Consider the following 14,910-nt stretch of genomic DNA (forward strand, 5'->3'; position numbering starts at 1 on the left):
CCTTCCTACAGCTAATAGCACTAAGGTGTCTGTGGAATATTTTAATACAACAGGTCCTCTGATTTAAAATTGTTACTTGGTATTTGGTTGGAAAATTATTTGAATATTATAGGTAACTGCACTGACATCATATATGAGGGCTAGTTATGGGATTCTAATGTGACTTAGGTTTAGTTTTTAAAAATCCACATGAGATATTTATACATAGTACATCTTTTTTGATGTCAGTGGCATATTGCAAATTTCCTTTAGCTATTACTGTTAAAAGCAACAACAGCAAAAAAACTCAACTACCACAGCAGTTGTAACTGCTAGAGAAGGTAGACAGAACTGTAGTTTACCTTGAAAGTGATCATGGCTTAGTGAATAAAGAAATTGGGTCAAGCTTAAAATAAATGCAGGTATGATGACAAAAGTTTTTAATACAAATTTTAAAATATTCAGTATTGGTTTCAGGCTACTTTTGTTCTTGGTGATTTTATCAATGCATTATTTTTAATTGAAATGACTCTAATGGCATCTTTTCATTTTGGTCAAAATATTTATATGAAATACTATCGTAATTTTTCATTTTGTATTCCCTCACATTGTTAATTGTGAATGTAAATTTTTTGAAAGGTAGGTAATTCTCAGATCATTTTGACCTCTGATGATCTTAAATAAAACTTGAAGTGGTTTAAAATTCCTATGTCCAGGCTATCACTTTGACTCATTTTATATTGCTGATTTAATGTTTAGCATTTAACCATGTATCATTAAATCATAGTATTGATAATGAATTAAATTTTCATAAAGCTTTAATAGTATAGCAGATTCTCATTCATCTGGTGTCACTGGGGAATAAAATATGCTGAAGATGAGGTTTTTTTCTTTTTTTGGACCGAAGCTTACTTATTTAAGCAGGAAAACTTAAAAGTTGTTAAAAACTTATCTGAGACATTTTTCATGCTCTTTTAGGGAGTATGAACAGATTGTCTATTTACTCATAAAATATTATCATTCTAGTGTCATGTAGAAAGGACATGGGCTTTCTGTTTGGTGTTTATTCTCCAATGTAGGAAGTTTTTTGTTTGTTGGTTTCTTTTAAAATACCGCACTCCTAATTTTGATATACTTACTCCACTTAATTGTTTCGGTCTTATCATCTGTGGTAGTACCTGTACTAACACTTTAATGGGTTCATAAATCCAGGCACCTCAGTGAGACATTTGGCTACCTGTAGGCTCACCAGCATCTTTTGGCAAATACCTGGTCACAGCCTCCTTCCATGGAGGGAACCTTCTCATCCTCTGGAGCAGGACTTTCAGTGTTGAGGCCCTGTTGCTTCTGCTCCCAAACACTCACTCTCCAGTAGCCGTTGATATGGGTGCAAAATTGTCTGTATTACTTCCCTGGTGTGCTCATGAGCACCTCTAGTGTCAGGGTGACCATTTGTAGTTTTCTGAGATTATTGCTAAAATGGGTAAATGGTGTACTCCCTTTGTCTTTTAGTAAATTCCAGCATAACAGCAAAGGTTCTTTTTTAACGCAGTGTTGTTTTTTTTTTTTTAAACTACTGCTCATATGTTTCCAGCAGTGTTTCTAAAACAAAACAAGCACAGTGAAAGTATTTGAGCTGTTCTTTAATGTGCTATAATGACATTTGGTTTGAATCTTATGTTTAAAAATCAGCTTCCCCTCTTTTGCTTGCACCTAATGGGAATCATCTTTCTGCCAGGTTGTGCTTAAAGAAGACTATAAGGGAAGAACATATTTTCTTCTTGCCGCAAACATTGCAGTAGAAGTAAGTGAGGAACTGCCAGGATATGTCTGCCTCCACAAAACAAGCAGAACAAATTTCCATGAATCAAAGCCACTAAGTATAGTTTTCAGAGATGGTAGGACATAGTTACTTTCCCTCGAAAAATACCCTAAATGCAGGCACACCCTTTGGCCACTAGAAGAATGTTTCAGTAAACGCTAGTTCAAACCTGTACATTTCACTCTTCTAACTGAGCTATTAAAGGGGTGGAAATCTACTATAACTATAATCTTTTTTCCCCTTTTCTATTTTTCACCCTCCCACATGCTTGGTGTTCAGTTCTGCTTACTGAGTGTCTTGAATCTGCAGCGGCACCTACACGCACTGCCTCCACAGAGGCGGATGGTTTGCAGATAACTCATGATTCAGACCCGTAAGAAACATCTGTAACTGCAGGGCATGATACGTGCTCTAGATTAATCATGGAAAAGGGCAGAGTAATGAAGAATCAGAATGCTTTTTTTTTCCCGAATATTAATGTTGCTTTGAGATTATATGAGTGGAATATTCTCTAGAGTGGTTTATATCGCCTTCTATCACTTGGGGAAGTATCTCAGGTCATTTTTATAAGAAACTCTTAGAGAGTTTTAAGCATATGCACAGCATATACACCTTAGTGTGACTAGGTCAGAGGAAATAAAGCAAGATAGTAGATATGTGTCATGCGATGCAGTAAACAAATTAATGTTAAACTGCTTGTATTTTTTCTCAAAAATCTTGATATGATTTTAAAAATTGCCTTTCATTGGTTTCTCTTTTGCTTTTTAGAAGTTTCCATCATTTGAAGGGCAAATGGCCATCATTTTGTTTAACTTTGGAGGCTGTTTATTAATGTACTGTAAATAGCATCATACAGATGAGGTCTCCAGACAACCTGAAAAAATTAAGCTGCATAGCTCAGTCTCTGAGCTTACTTCTTCTTCACAAAATCTTCAGTACTCTCAAATTCATATTTGAGATACAAGCTGCTGAAGAGGAATTGTTAACACCCAGTTCAGTTAAGTTCAGTCACTCAGTCATGTCCGACTCTTTGCGACCCCATGGACTCTAGCACGCCAGGCTTCCCTGTCTATCACCAACTCTCGGAGCTTGCTCAAACTCATTTCCATTGAGTCAGTGATGCCATCCAATCATCTCATCCTCTGTTGTCCCCTTCTCCTTCTGCCTTCAATCTTTCCCAGCATCAGGATCTTTTGCAAGGAGTCAGTTCTTCATATCAGGTGGCCAAAGTATTGGCGTTTCAGCTTCAGCATCAGTCCTTCCAATGAATATTCAGGACTGATTTCCTTTAGGATGGACTGGCTTGAATCTCGTTGCGGTCCAAGGGACTCTCAAGAGTCTTCTCCAACACCACAGTTCAAAAGCATCAATTCTTCGACACTAGCTTTCTTTATGGTCCAACTCTCACATCCTTACATGGTTACTGGAAAAACCATAGCTTTGACTAGATGGACCTTTGTTGGCAAAGTAATGTATCTGCTTTTTAATATGCTTTCTAGATTGGTCATAGCTTTCCTTCCAAGGAGCAAGCATCTTTTAACTTCATGGCTGTAGTGAGCATCTGCAGTGATTTTGGAACCCCCCAAAAATAAAGTCTGCCACTGTTTCCATTGTTTCCCCATCTATTGGCCATGAAGTGATGGGACCAGATGCCATGATCTTAGTTTTTTGAATGTTGAGTTTCAAGTCAGCTTTTTGCTCTCCTCTTTCATCCTCATCAAGAGACTCTTTAGTCTCCACTAGCTTTGTTTGTAGTGATGCTTCCTAAGGCCCACTTGACTTCACATTCCAGGATGTGTGGCTCTAGGTGAGTGATCACACCATCGTGATTGTCTGGGTTGTGAAGAACTTTTTTGTACAATTCTTCTGTGTATTCTTGCCACCTCTTCTTAATATCTTCTGCTTCTATTAGGTCCATATCATTTCTGTCCTTTATCGAGCCCATCTTTGCATGAAATGTTCCCTTGGTATCTCTAATTTTCTTCAAGAGATCTCTAGTCTTTCCTATTCATTGTTTTCCTCTATTTCTTTGATTGATCACTGAGGAAGGCTTTCTTATCTCTCCTTGTTATTTTTTGAAACTCTGCATTCAAATGGGTATATCTTTCATTTTCTCCTTTGCCTTTTGCTTCTCTGCTTTTCTCAGCTATTTGTAAGGCCTCCTCAGGCAACCATTTTGCCTTTTTGCATTTCTTTTTCTTGGAGATGGTCTTGATCCCTGTCTCCTGTACAATGTTACAAACTGCTGTCCGTAGTTCTTCATGTACTCTGTCAAATCTAATCCATTGAATCTAACACCTGCTGCCTTTCAAATGCCTGTTCACCTTTCCTTGATGAATAGGGAGCTGTGATTGAAAAGAACTGATTTTAAAATGCTGGAGGATTCTATCTTTGCTACTTAAGTTCCTTGGTGGCTCAGACAGTGAAGTCTGCTTGGATGCAAGAGACCCCGAGTTAGATCCCTGAGTCAGTAAAGTCCCCTGAAGAAGGGATTGGAACCCACTCCAGTATTCTTGGCCTGGAGAATCCTGTGGACAGGGGAGCCTGGCAGGCTATAGTCCATGAAGTCTCAAAGAATTGGACATGACTGAGTGACTAACATACACACCCACAAGCTGGTTTAGCCTAATATGGTGCAGGGCAGGGGGGGCGGGTTGGGAAGTACCTAATTACTGTTTGTCAGCTGCTGCTGCTAAGTCGCTTCAGTCGTGTCTGACTCTGGGCGACCCCATAGATGGCAGCCCACCAGGCTCCCGTCCCTGGGATTCTCCAGGCAAGAACACTGGAGTGGGCTGCCATTTCCTCCTCCAGTGTATGAAAGTGAAAAGTGAAAGTGAAGTTGCTCAGTCGTGTCTGACTCTTTGCTACCCCATGGACTGCAGCCCGCCAGGCTCCTCCATCCATGGGATTGTCCAGGCAAGAGTACTGGAGTGGGTTGCCATCGCCTTCTCTGTTTGTCAGCTACTGTGCTTCAATTTTATCCTCACAACACGTCTCTGAGGTTAGTACTATTATCCCCATTTTAGAGAAGGTGGGACTAAGTCCTGCAATATTAGGTAACTTGTTCAAGGTCATACAGCTAGGATGTGACAGAGCTGACCTTCGAACCTGTATCATCCTGACCCAAGGATTCATGCCTTTCCCACATGAGGAACACTGCTTCCTATTTTGCATATAAGTGAAATACATTTCTATGTCTTCCCCCAAAATGCTCATTGGATGGTTTAGATATCAAGAAATAAGATTTTTCACTTCAGTTATTTCTTTGAGAACCATTTGAGACTTTCTGCTTTGAAATTCAGTTTAAGCAGACATTGTCTTGACTGAGCAAGGTAAAGCACAGTTTTCTTAGGATCATCATTGAGTTTTTGGGACTAATAATTTTGTGCAGCAGCATTATTAAGGAAAGCAATATGCTGCTTAATGAATGGTGTTTACTTAAGTCATAAAAGAGAATTCAAACATGGAATATTTTTTAAACAATGTAGTTGTTATATACTGAGTGATATTTCTTGTTTACTTCTTATAGGAAATAGCATATAATTTGAAATGCATATAAAAGTTTTTATATTCATACATATATTTTTATTTCACTGAGCACATTAGCAAAAGTCATATTATTAAAGTAAAAAGTTGCTTGACAGCCAATTCTTTGTGAAGAAAATTTTGCCACATCTTTAGTAGCAGTGTTACTTATCACTCGTAATGCTTTTGTTGTTTAAAGAAAGATTGCAGAAACTTTGCTGTTCATAAGCATGTGGCTTTACCCTGTTTTTTCCATCTTCCTTTGGGGGTGGGATATTGGCAATAGTGAGGAAGTGGCCAAGTATCTCAAGAAATTGTATCCTAAAGATTTTTAACACTAGAGAGTTGATATTTGAGTATGAGTATGTGTTCTTCTAAATATTGGAGGTACTGGTAGCTGATGAATTGATAGATGGATTAACATGAGAGTTCCAGAATCAGAGAATTCCTGAACTGGAAAGGGCCATACAAATGAAGGACTCTTGTAGTGCCATTCTTAGTTAGGACATGAGTTCAGTGACTGTCTCAGTCCAGATAGAAGTGTAGTCCAAGGTAGTGCTGAGGTTACTGAGTCAGGGTCACTGCCATTCCATCTAGGAAATGAAGCGTCACATTAAGAGGGGACTTTAAACTTCGTGGGATAGGAGAAGAAACTGAGTCATTTGGAAGTAATCTTAGGACATGAAGAAAACAGAAATCAGAAAAATAAAGCATCTTTCTTTCCTCTTATGAACATAAATGGTATGAAAATATTGATTCCCAAAAACAAATCTCATGTCACATACTTTAAAAAAAAGTGGAACAAGGACTTCCCTGCTTGGTCAGTGGTTGGGGGTCCAGCTTCTGGTGAGGTGGCATGGGTTTGATCCTGGGTTGGGGAACTAAGATCCCACATGCTGAAGGCCTCCTGAGCCCACGTGCCACAACGAGGGAGAAGCCTGCATACCTCAATGAAAGATCCCACATGTCACAACTAAGATTTGACGCAGCCAAGAATAAATAAATAAATATTTAAAAAAGGGAAGATACCATAGAATAAATTAAAAAAGGGTAAACCTATTTAAAAATGTGTCTGTAAATGATTTTATTTGCTTTTTGGAGATAATATTTGAACATATTTATTTTAAAACCATTATACATACATATATGTATGTTTGATTTTTTTTTTTTTTCTTTATATCTAGGATCTGTGAAGGTTTAAAAAGGGCCAATGAGTATTCTCATCATTGAGGCATTCTATGGTGGGTCCCATAAACAGCTGGTGGATCTGCTTCAAGAAGAGTTAGAAGACTCTGTCCTTTATACCCTGCCTGCAAAGAAATGGCACTGGAGAGCAAGGACATCAGCTTTGTACTTCTCTCAGAATATTCCTACCAGTGAGCATTACAGGTAATTAAAGCCCAGGCTGCGTCTCCAGCCTGTTTCAAATGCACCTGTTCTAAGGAGCCTGCGACTCTGTTGGCCTCTGTGAGATTTCCTCCAGCTGTGTAATTGGTCAGTATGACTACAGTAGCTATTCCTGTAGACCCAGCAGAGCAGCCGGGTACATTGACATTCTGAGGACACCTGACTGGTAGGAGTGTGGCCTCGTTTAGACCCTACATGCCTCTTCTCATTTGTCTTGTCCTTTTATCACATGCACGTGTGGGTGTATGATGACATTTTTTTGGCCTGAGATGAGAGTTGATCTTGTGCATGCTGGTTTTTTTTTACTTCTGTAACCTCTCATGCCTCATTGAGTGAGTATGCTGTTTTAGGGTGTCTGCTCTGTACTAGGAGGTAAGGTTGGAAAGATGGATATGACCAAAATGGATATGACTCTCACAGGCTTTTAAAGACTATTCAGTTAGAGATGGATATACAAGTGCCAGGAGATTATAAAAAGGGGAGAAGTTGATTTCGACTGTGACAAATTGGAGGTCGCTTTATAAAGTTGGTCACCTTTGCTTACTCTGGAAGGATGAATAGATTTGGGGACACAGATCTCAGTTTTGAATTTTGCATTGTTAGGCAGTGGGAACTAAGGGGACCTATTAGAAAGTCTTATAAGACACACCGAAAAGCTGAATGGGAACTACTGATTCCATTTTAAGGAAACAAGTAGAATGAAATCCCCCTGGAACATCCCTATTGCCATGTGTCTCCTGACGGTTAAGTAGTGGATGATTATCCTGCTATCCTGCTGTGGTTTACGTATCCAATGTTCTTACCACTCTGGACTCTTCTGTTTAGGGCTACATTGATGTCGGCAGGAGTGAGGAGTGCCAGACTGATAATGAATGGAGTTTGAGACAGGTTGTTAGAGTGAGGGCACATTGCAAGCTGCTAAGCCACCTTGGCTTTAGCAGCTGTATCCATCTGCTGCTGCTTGTAGGGTGGAACAGTGACAAGGGAGACAGCAGCTTCAGATTTAAATGTAGGTTGCTGTTCTTAGTAGTAATTTGGGGGATTCAGAAAATAGCCCATTTGGTGTATGAAAGCCATGCATCACCTCTGAGAATTCAGATTGTCAGATGAAACAGCAGTGAACACTCAAGTCATGTTGCTTGGAATTTAAAGGTAAAAACTGGGGGCATGTTGAGAATTTTGTATTTTTCTAATCTAAAGTGTATTTTTCCTTACATAATTTAATGTTTTATATTCTGATGTCACCACATGAGTATTGTAGATTCACTAGTAGTATTAGAAATTTCAATGCATGTATCGATAAAAAATCTTAAGGGCAATGACAAGCCTATTGCTGTGTTAAGATCTGACTGTTTATAGTTGCTTTCACATCTCATTTAATTGTGTTTTCGCAGCACCATTTGCATTATATTACTTAAGGTCAAGTTATCCGGTTGGCTTTATGGAACATTTTCATTTAACATTACCATTTGATATAATACATTCATACGTACCAAATGATATGATACATTTGTAAAGTGATTTGAACATTGAAATGAAACATTTTTCTATCTGCTGTTAGATTTCATTTCATTTACACAGTTTCTGAATGGAATTATTGTATCACAAATATATGTGTATGGATAGCATGCAGACAAACATTTCTGTGTGCATGGCTTCCCTACTCCCTTTGAGGTCTGAAGCATTTTAGGATGAACATCATATTTGTTTTTGAAGCAGTCTTATTTGGGTGGTAGATTTTTGGAATATGATAATGTAGAGTTTTATTTTCTGATAACCATAAGCTCCCGGTCCTATCAGTGGTATCTGTGGTCTTTCAAGCTCAGCCATTTAAGCTGCAGTTAATGGTATTTATTAATCTAATCAGACTTCACTAAAAGATACACCTCACTAGTCTAACTTACAGTTATATTTGACTAGGGTTAATTTATCTACTCTTTACCAAATAATATTTTTGAACACTTTTAGAAAAATAGCAGCAGCTTGCAAACTTATACTAAGTTAAAAAAATATGCTCACTCAACCCTAGATTGAAGTGTAAGAATGACATTTTGTTATATCAGATAAATCTGATCTCTCTAGAGAGTTTTTTTGGGGGACTTCCCTCGTGGCTCAGATGGTAAAGCATCTGTCTACAATACAGGAGACCTGGGTTTCATCCCTGGGTCGGGAAGATACCCTGGAGAAGGAAATGGCAACCCAGTCCAGTACTATTGCCTGGAAAATCCCATGGATGGAGAAGCCTGGTAGGCTACAGTCCATGGGGTCGCAAAGAGTCAGACACAACTGAGCGACTTCATTCATTCACTAGAGACTTTTAAAGATATGAAATCGTCTTGATTTCTGTTTGCTTACCCTATTTGTACATTTGTCAAAGGAAGTCACCAAAATTCATAGAGATAAAATGAGTAAGCACCAATATTGCATACTGGGCAAAAACTACTCTTAACTAGTAGGAATGTGTCTGATGAGAAAGACCTGGAAAGTAGGTACACAGGTTATTGTTTTTTAACATCTGTACATGTAGTCATTGTTTTTATAAACTTGTTATGTGGGTAATATTTTATTAGTAAAAGAATAAATTCGCCAGCCTAATTAATCAGTTCGATTCTGCTTTATCTTGACGATGAAAGGAATACATCATGATTCACATTTAGAGCTGTTTAATTTTTATTACAGATTACAAAAGCTCCACGGTTTATTTTTCTCAAGAGTAGTTTGCTAATTATTAGGTTATATTAAAGCTTTGCCTTCTTGAAACTTCACAGACTGCAGAAAAATGTTTCTGAGGACGGGCCTCAATTTCATGTTCTGAAATGTATGAGTCATTTGTCCCAGGATCAAGCATTTCTACTTTCTTAAAATATACCTAGAGTAGGCATCAAAGATATTTCATTCTTTTTTCCTTCTGCAGCATCTTTACTAAACTGAAAGAATCACTCTTAAAATCATTTTTTGTTCACTCTCTGATGCTTACCCTTATATTTTAATTCCATCTGAGGTATTGTGGCAGATACTGATCATTGCCCACTTAACTGCCCTTCTTCCTTGTTGACAGAATCAGTTTTCTTTGGGGTGGCTAAGTACCCAGCACTTGGGAGTAAAGCTTGACAGGCCTAAGTCAATCATGATGATCCTGTTCTCTGGGAGACTGTCCAGGCTTTCCTTTGAAGCTGGTGTTGGATTCTGGCAAATTTTGATTTAAGTAGATGGCTGCTTGGGTTTCTTCCAACTAAGTTTTTTTTTTTCCTTTTTTTTTTGTTTTATGTTTTTACTTATAAAAAGAGAAAGCCATCTGCCCTTCTCTGTGTTTGACTGCGGTTATGATCTCTACAACTGGGAGGTGACAATTGGAGGACAAAACACCTGGGCTGTCAACAATGTCTGATGAAGGGCTGCGAGGCTGTAGCTCCTTAGTCCTCTGAAAACCCTCTTTGTCTAAAACATGTAGATGTATTTTGTAAAATGAAATACATTTCCTTTTAAGTTCATAGCAAGCACAGTGAGAGAGCATCTGTAGAGGGTTGTGGAAATTAGAGTGGTCACCTGGCTTTGAAGCTGTGGTTGCTTAGTTTTCATAAAGGGGACAGGTTAACTGAGTTGTTATATGTTACATTCTTGAAATGAAATATTGGGCAGAGTTAACCTGAATTAGGAAGCTTTCCATATCCTCTTATCGGACCCTCTCCAAGACAAGTGACCAAAAGTAAGGTGACAGATAATGTTATTAGATGCTATTTCTTGTACCAAGAAAGGAGGTTCTAAGAACAGAACCAGAGAAGGCAATGGCACCCCACTCCAGTACTCTTGCCTGGACAATCCTATGGACGGAGGAGCCTGGTAGGCTGTAGTCCATGGGATCGCGAAGAGTCGGACACGACTGAAGTGACTTAGCAGCAGCAGCAGCAGCAGCAGCAGCAGCAAGAACAGAACAGTGGAAGAGTGCACTGGAAATGAATGAAGATGGTTGCCGGGGGATCAGTGTAGCAGAGGCTGGCGGTGCCCCACCCTCCCTCCTTTCTCCTGCTGTGTGTGCCCTGGTCAGCTTCCTGCTGTCAGTCTCGTCAGCCCTTTGCCTGGAGAAGCAGCTGTGGGCAGCAAGCCCCGAGCAACCCCCCATCGCCCCTCAGATGAAATCATTCTGAAGTGTGAACAGTAGAGAAATCATTAACAAACGTTCCTCCAAAACCCTGTAAGTCAGGAAATAAAAGCATGATTCTAAATAATTCATGGGTCACAGAAGAAATTATTGTGGATACTAAAAAACAGAATTGAGTCATAGTGAACATACTGCATGTCACAATGTGGGTTGTATCTAAAGTGACAAAGCCACATAATCTTTAATAGATTTATTATTATTATTATTTTTTAAATTGTGACATTCAGGACTTTCTAAAGCTTATGGCCGAGGGGCGGTAGGGCCCCTCTTACTTGAATCTAGGCATAGTACTGGGAAGGAAAAATAAAAAGAGCAAAAAATAGTGAAATTGAAAACACATACACATACACACAAACATATGGGCTTCCCTTGTGGCTCAGTGGTAAATTATTTGCCTGCCAAGCAGGAGATGTGGGTTTGACCTCTGGGTTGGGAAGATCCCCTGTATAAGGAAATGGCAGTCCACTCCAGTGTTCTTGCCTGGGAAATCCCATTGACAGAGGAGCCCGGTGAGGTCACAAAAGTGTTGGATATGACTCAGTGACTAAACAACAACAACAAGTGTGTGTGTGTGTGTGTGTGTGTGTGTATAAAATGGAGATGAAAAATCGTTCCAGGTTCAAGGGTTGGGAGTAGAGAAAGGAAAACTCATAATGATAATCAGTATCAGTTAGGACTTATATGGCTACAAGAAATAGAAACTGAGCACTTAATGTCATGTAACACAAGTCTGAAAGAGACAAGGTAGCACTGATATAAACCAACCTGCATGGGGACCCAGTCCCTGTCTGTTAATGGGGAGATTTTTTTTAGTTAATGCAACAATATCTTTAATGATTATAGTTCCATTCAGATTTTCCATTTCATTTCTAGTAAGGTGTTACAAGTTATGCTTTTCTAAGAAATTATCCACTTTGTCTAATTTTTCAAATGAGAATTTTCTCATTTTTTGGAGCACGTCTCTTTAGCTTTTAGCCATAGAAGTCACTCATCATTTGAATTTTCCTCTCGTGAGGTTTTCCTTTTTTAAAATCATAGGGTAGACTCATGAAGACAGATACCATTCTGGTTTGGGATGCTCAATACCTGCCATTCCCAAATTATCCTCAAACTGCTATACTGTGAAGTTCTCCACTTGGCTTATAAACTTGGCGGGAGGTAGCATTCCAGTACTGCCCAGCTCACTGTCCTTATATCATTATCAGTTGCATGCACTTCTTGGAGTTTGGATGATGTTCTGACACTGTGACAATGGTGACAGTAGGTGTGATACAGCATCCCATAGTCTGACCCATATGTGACTCTTCCATTTTATGAGAACTGGCCAAGAGTTTTCCTCATCACTGTTGCCCAGCCAGCCAGCTTTCATATCCTGTAACGCCTAACTGTGGGATTCTCTCTCTCTCTCTTTTTTTTCTACCTGTCTGCTTTTGTGTCCAGGCAATGTGCACAGCAGCTTTCTAGTATTTGTATGGTGCTTAGGGCTTTGTTCACAATATCTCATTTCAGTGAACTTTCCTCTGATTGACAGTATAAAACCATCTGGATTTGATGTTGAAAATATAACTGACCTAATGCTACAAAAATAGTGTAATACTGTAAACCAAATAACTGACCATTCAGTCAGTTTCTGTTTCACTATTTTTCTTTGGCTTTCCCCTCCTCTCTCTCTCGTTTTCAAAGCCATGCACACATACATGAATGACTAACACTTTGAAATTACTCTAGCACATCCTTCATTGCAAAACTGGAAATTAACCATATAAAATGCATCCTAAAGGAGAGTTTCCGGACTGTATCTTTTCTGCTTTTCTCTGTGTTTCTTCTTCAGTGCTGTCAAGAAGTAAAATATTCCAGTAGCAGGGGAAAAAAAAGTTTTCTTGTTAAGCAGTTCGTAGTTTATTCTCACCATTGACTGCTAATTCAAAAGTATTTGTATAGTTAGTAGCTTGCACTGTGAACTCACTGTTTCCAAAGAGTTAAGCACAAGAGTGCAACTTCAAGTGGATGTTCTTAATACTCCTTCTAGCATATTTTAAAGATAAAATAAAATTTCACATTGAAGATTCCATACAGCCCCCAGGTAACAGTGCATCTTTATGTACGATATTATTTTAAACAGACTCTGTACCTTAAAGACCTGTGGGGTAAATCTTCTATATGTTTAATCTTTGGAATTTGACAACTCTATTTTAAAAGCAAACTAGATGTTTTATTCCACTTTTACAAAGGAGAGAAAATCATTATTTTTAATGAAGGAAATGGAAAGGGCAAAAAAAAAATTCCCTAAACATCCTTAAATGGATGAAAAATCATAATTGTTTAAAAATGCTTTGGCTGTAGAGTAAGGACCTTCATAATTTTGCTTTTAAAAGTAACAGGCTTATTTTTTATATAACAATTGAAACTGTGAATCGAATGTTAGAGTGCTTCTAATTTAGTTGTTTTTACTTATTTTCATTGTACTTCCACTCCTGACATTTGTTTACTGCAGAAGATGTTTCTGCTTTATTATAAGGTCTTAGTCAATGAAATATGTTTGTGTTGGGAGCTGTATAGGGTGTGCACAGAGCTGGATGTCTGACATCCTGAAGCTGTGGTGCAGCTGTTCTGGTGCCCTTCCCTTCTCTTAAGCCTCCCCTCTTAGGAAAGCTTTCATGCTCACCGATTTCTTTGGAGAAGGGGATGACAGAGTTGGACACGACTGAGTGACTGAAGAACAACAAGCCACCTTTGGACACGTTGTCCTGTTTAGTAAATGACCAATTCTTCTCCATCTTTCCTTAGTTTATACTTTGTGGTTCTTTCACATGATGGACCTGCCAGCCTCCTGACCAGCCAGCCCACAAGGATAACTGCAGGCAGAAAGCAGGAGGCCTTGTGCTCACAAAAGTGCTGCATGTCTCTTTCATGATCCTATCTTTCTAAAGAACATAATCCTCTATTTTAGTAAATTTTTTTCCTGAAAACAGTCTTTCCTGTGTTTCTCCTTGCTCACTGTCTCATGCTGATCATCACAACTTAATACTCCCTTTTTAGGAGAAATTCCTGTGATTGAGTATAAGTAGTTGAGAGAAGGCTGGGGGTAGGATGGTTTGCCCAAAATTTCCCCCAGACTGGTTTTCTTTTGGCTCTTTTCTAAGCTTTTTTCCATTTTACCCTCTTCATCAGCATGTATTAAGAACTTATATTGATGCGTATATGTGGAATCTAGAAAAATGGTACAGATGAACCTGTTTGCAGGACAGTGATAGAGACACAGATGCCTAGTATGAACATGTAAACGTTGGGGAGGGGGAGGAGTGGGACGGAGAGGAGGGTGGGACAAATTGGGAAAGTAGCATTGACATATATACACTACCATGCATAAAACAGATAGCTAGTGGGAAGTTGCTGTATAGCACAGGGAGCTCAGCTCGGTGCTCTGTAATGACCTCGGGGGGTTGGTTAGGGGTGGATGGTAAATGAGGTCCAAGAAGGAGGGGATATATGTATACATATAGCTGGTTCACTTTGTTGTACAGCAGAAACTAACACAACATTGTAAAGCAAGTATCCTTTATTTAAGAAAAGAAAAAGAGCCAGTGCCTAAGCTAACACTGCTGATGGAAAGGCAGGTTTGACCAATGGGGACACATCGTGCTGATACTTAGTAAGCATTTAGTAAACTCTTGCTGATTGAAAGACAGTTTAGTGCCTGTATATCCATTTGCTATACCAAGCGCTTGTATTAAATAATCCCGAATTAAAAACCATCAGTGACTTCCTCTTGCATATATAAGAGTCCAGATTACACCCAGGACTCATAGGGTCCTGCTTACTTCTGCAACCTCGTCTCTCAGCCCCGGCAACTCGCTAATCTGCTGTAGTAGTGACACTGGCCTGTCCTCTTATTCGGAAACAGCAAACTCTTCCCTGCCTCAGGTCTTGTTGCTCCTTGCCGGTCCCGTAGCTGGTTACACTAACTCATGCCTGCTCTCCACACCTTTACTTACCTTTTCTATCCTTCCCCTTCTCA

At 39.1% G+C, this 14,910-nt stretch overlaps 1 protein-coding gene across 50 annotated transcripts in view; it reads left to right on the forward strand.

Moving 5' to 3' along the window:
- Positions 1-14,910, forward strand: part of QTMAN (queuosine-tRNA mannosyltransferase) — a 425,074-nt gene that overhangs the window by 110,152 nt on the left and 300,012 nt on the right. For 39 of the 50 annotated variants that reach the window (XM_081581735.1, XM_081581770.1, XM_081581727.1 and 36 more), the window contains one exon: positions 6,511-6,715. The exons of 3 other annotated variants lie outside the window; for them this stretch is intronic. In XM_081581735.1, coding sequence (XP_081437861.1) covers positions 6,537-6,715 — 179 coding nt within the window. In that variant the 5' untranslated portion in view covers positions 6,511-6,536. Of the gene's footprint in view, positions 1-1,717; positions 1,784-6,510; positions 6,716-14,910 lie in introns of all 50 variants that reach the window. 8 more of the 50 variants (XM_081581746.1, XM_081581734.1, XM_081581772.1 and 5 more) reach the window with 1 other exon arrangement.

The sequence above is a fragment of the Giraffa tippelskirchi genome, chromosome 3, assembly GCF_054371585.1.
Source record: "Giraffa tippelskirchi isolate mGirTip1 chromosome 3, T2T-mGirTip1v1.2.pri, whole genome shotgun sequence".
Classification (NCBI taxonomy): domain Eukaryota; kingdom Metazoa; phylum Chordata; class Mammalia; order Artiodactyla; family Giraffidae; genus Giraffa; species Giraffa tippelskirchi.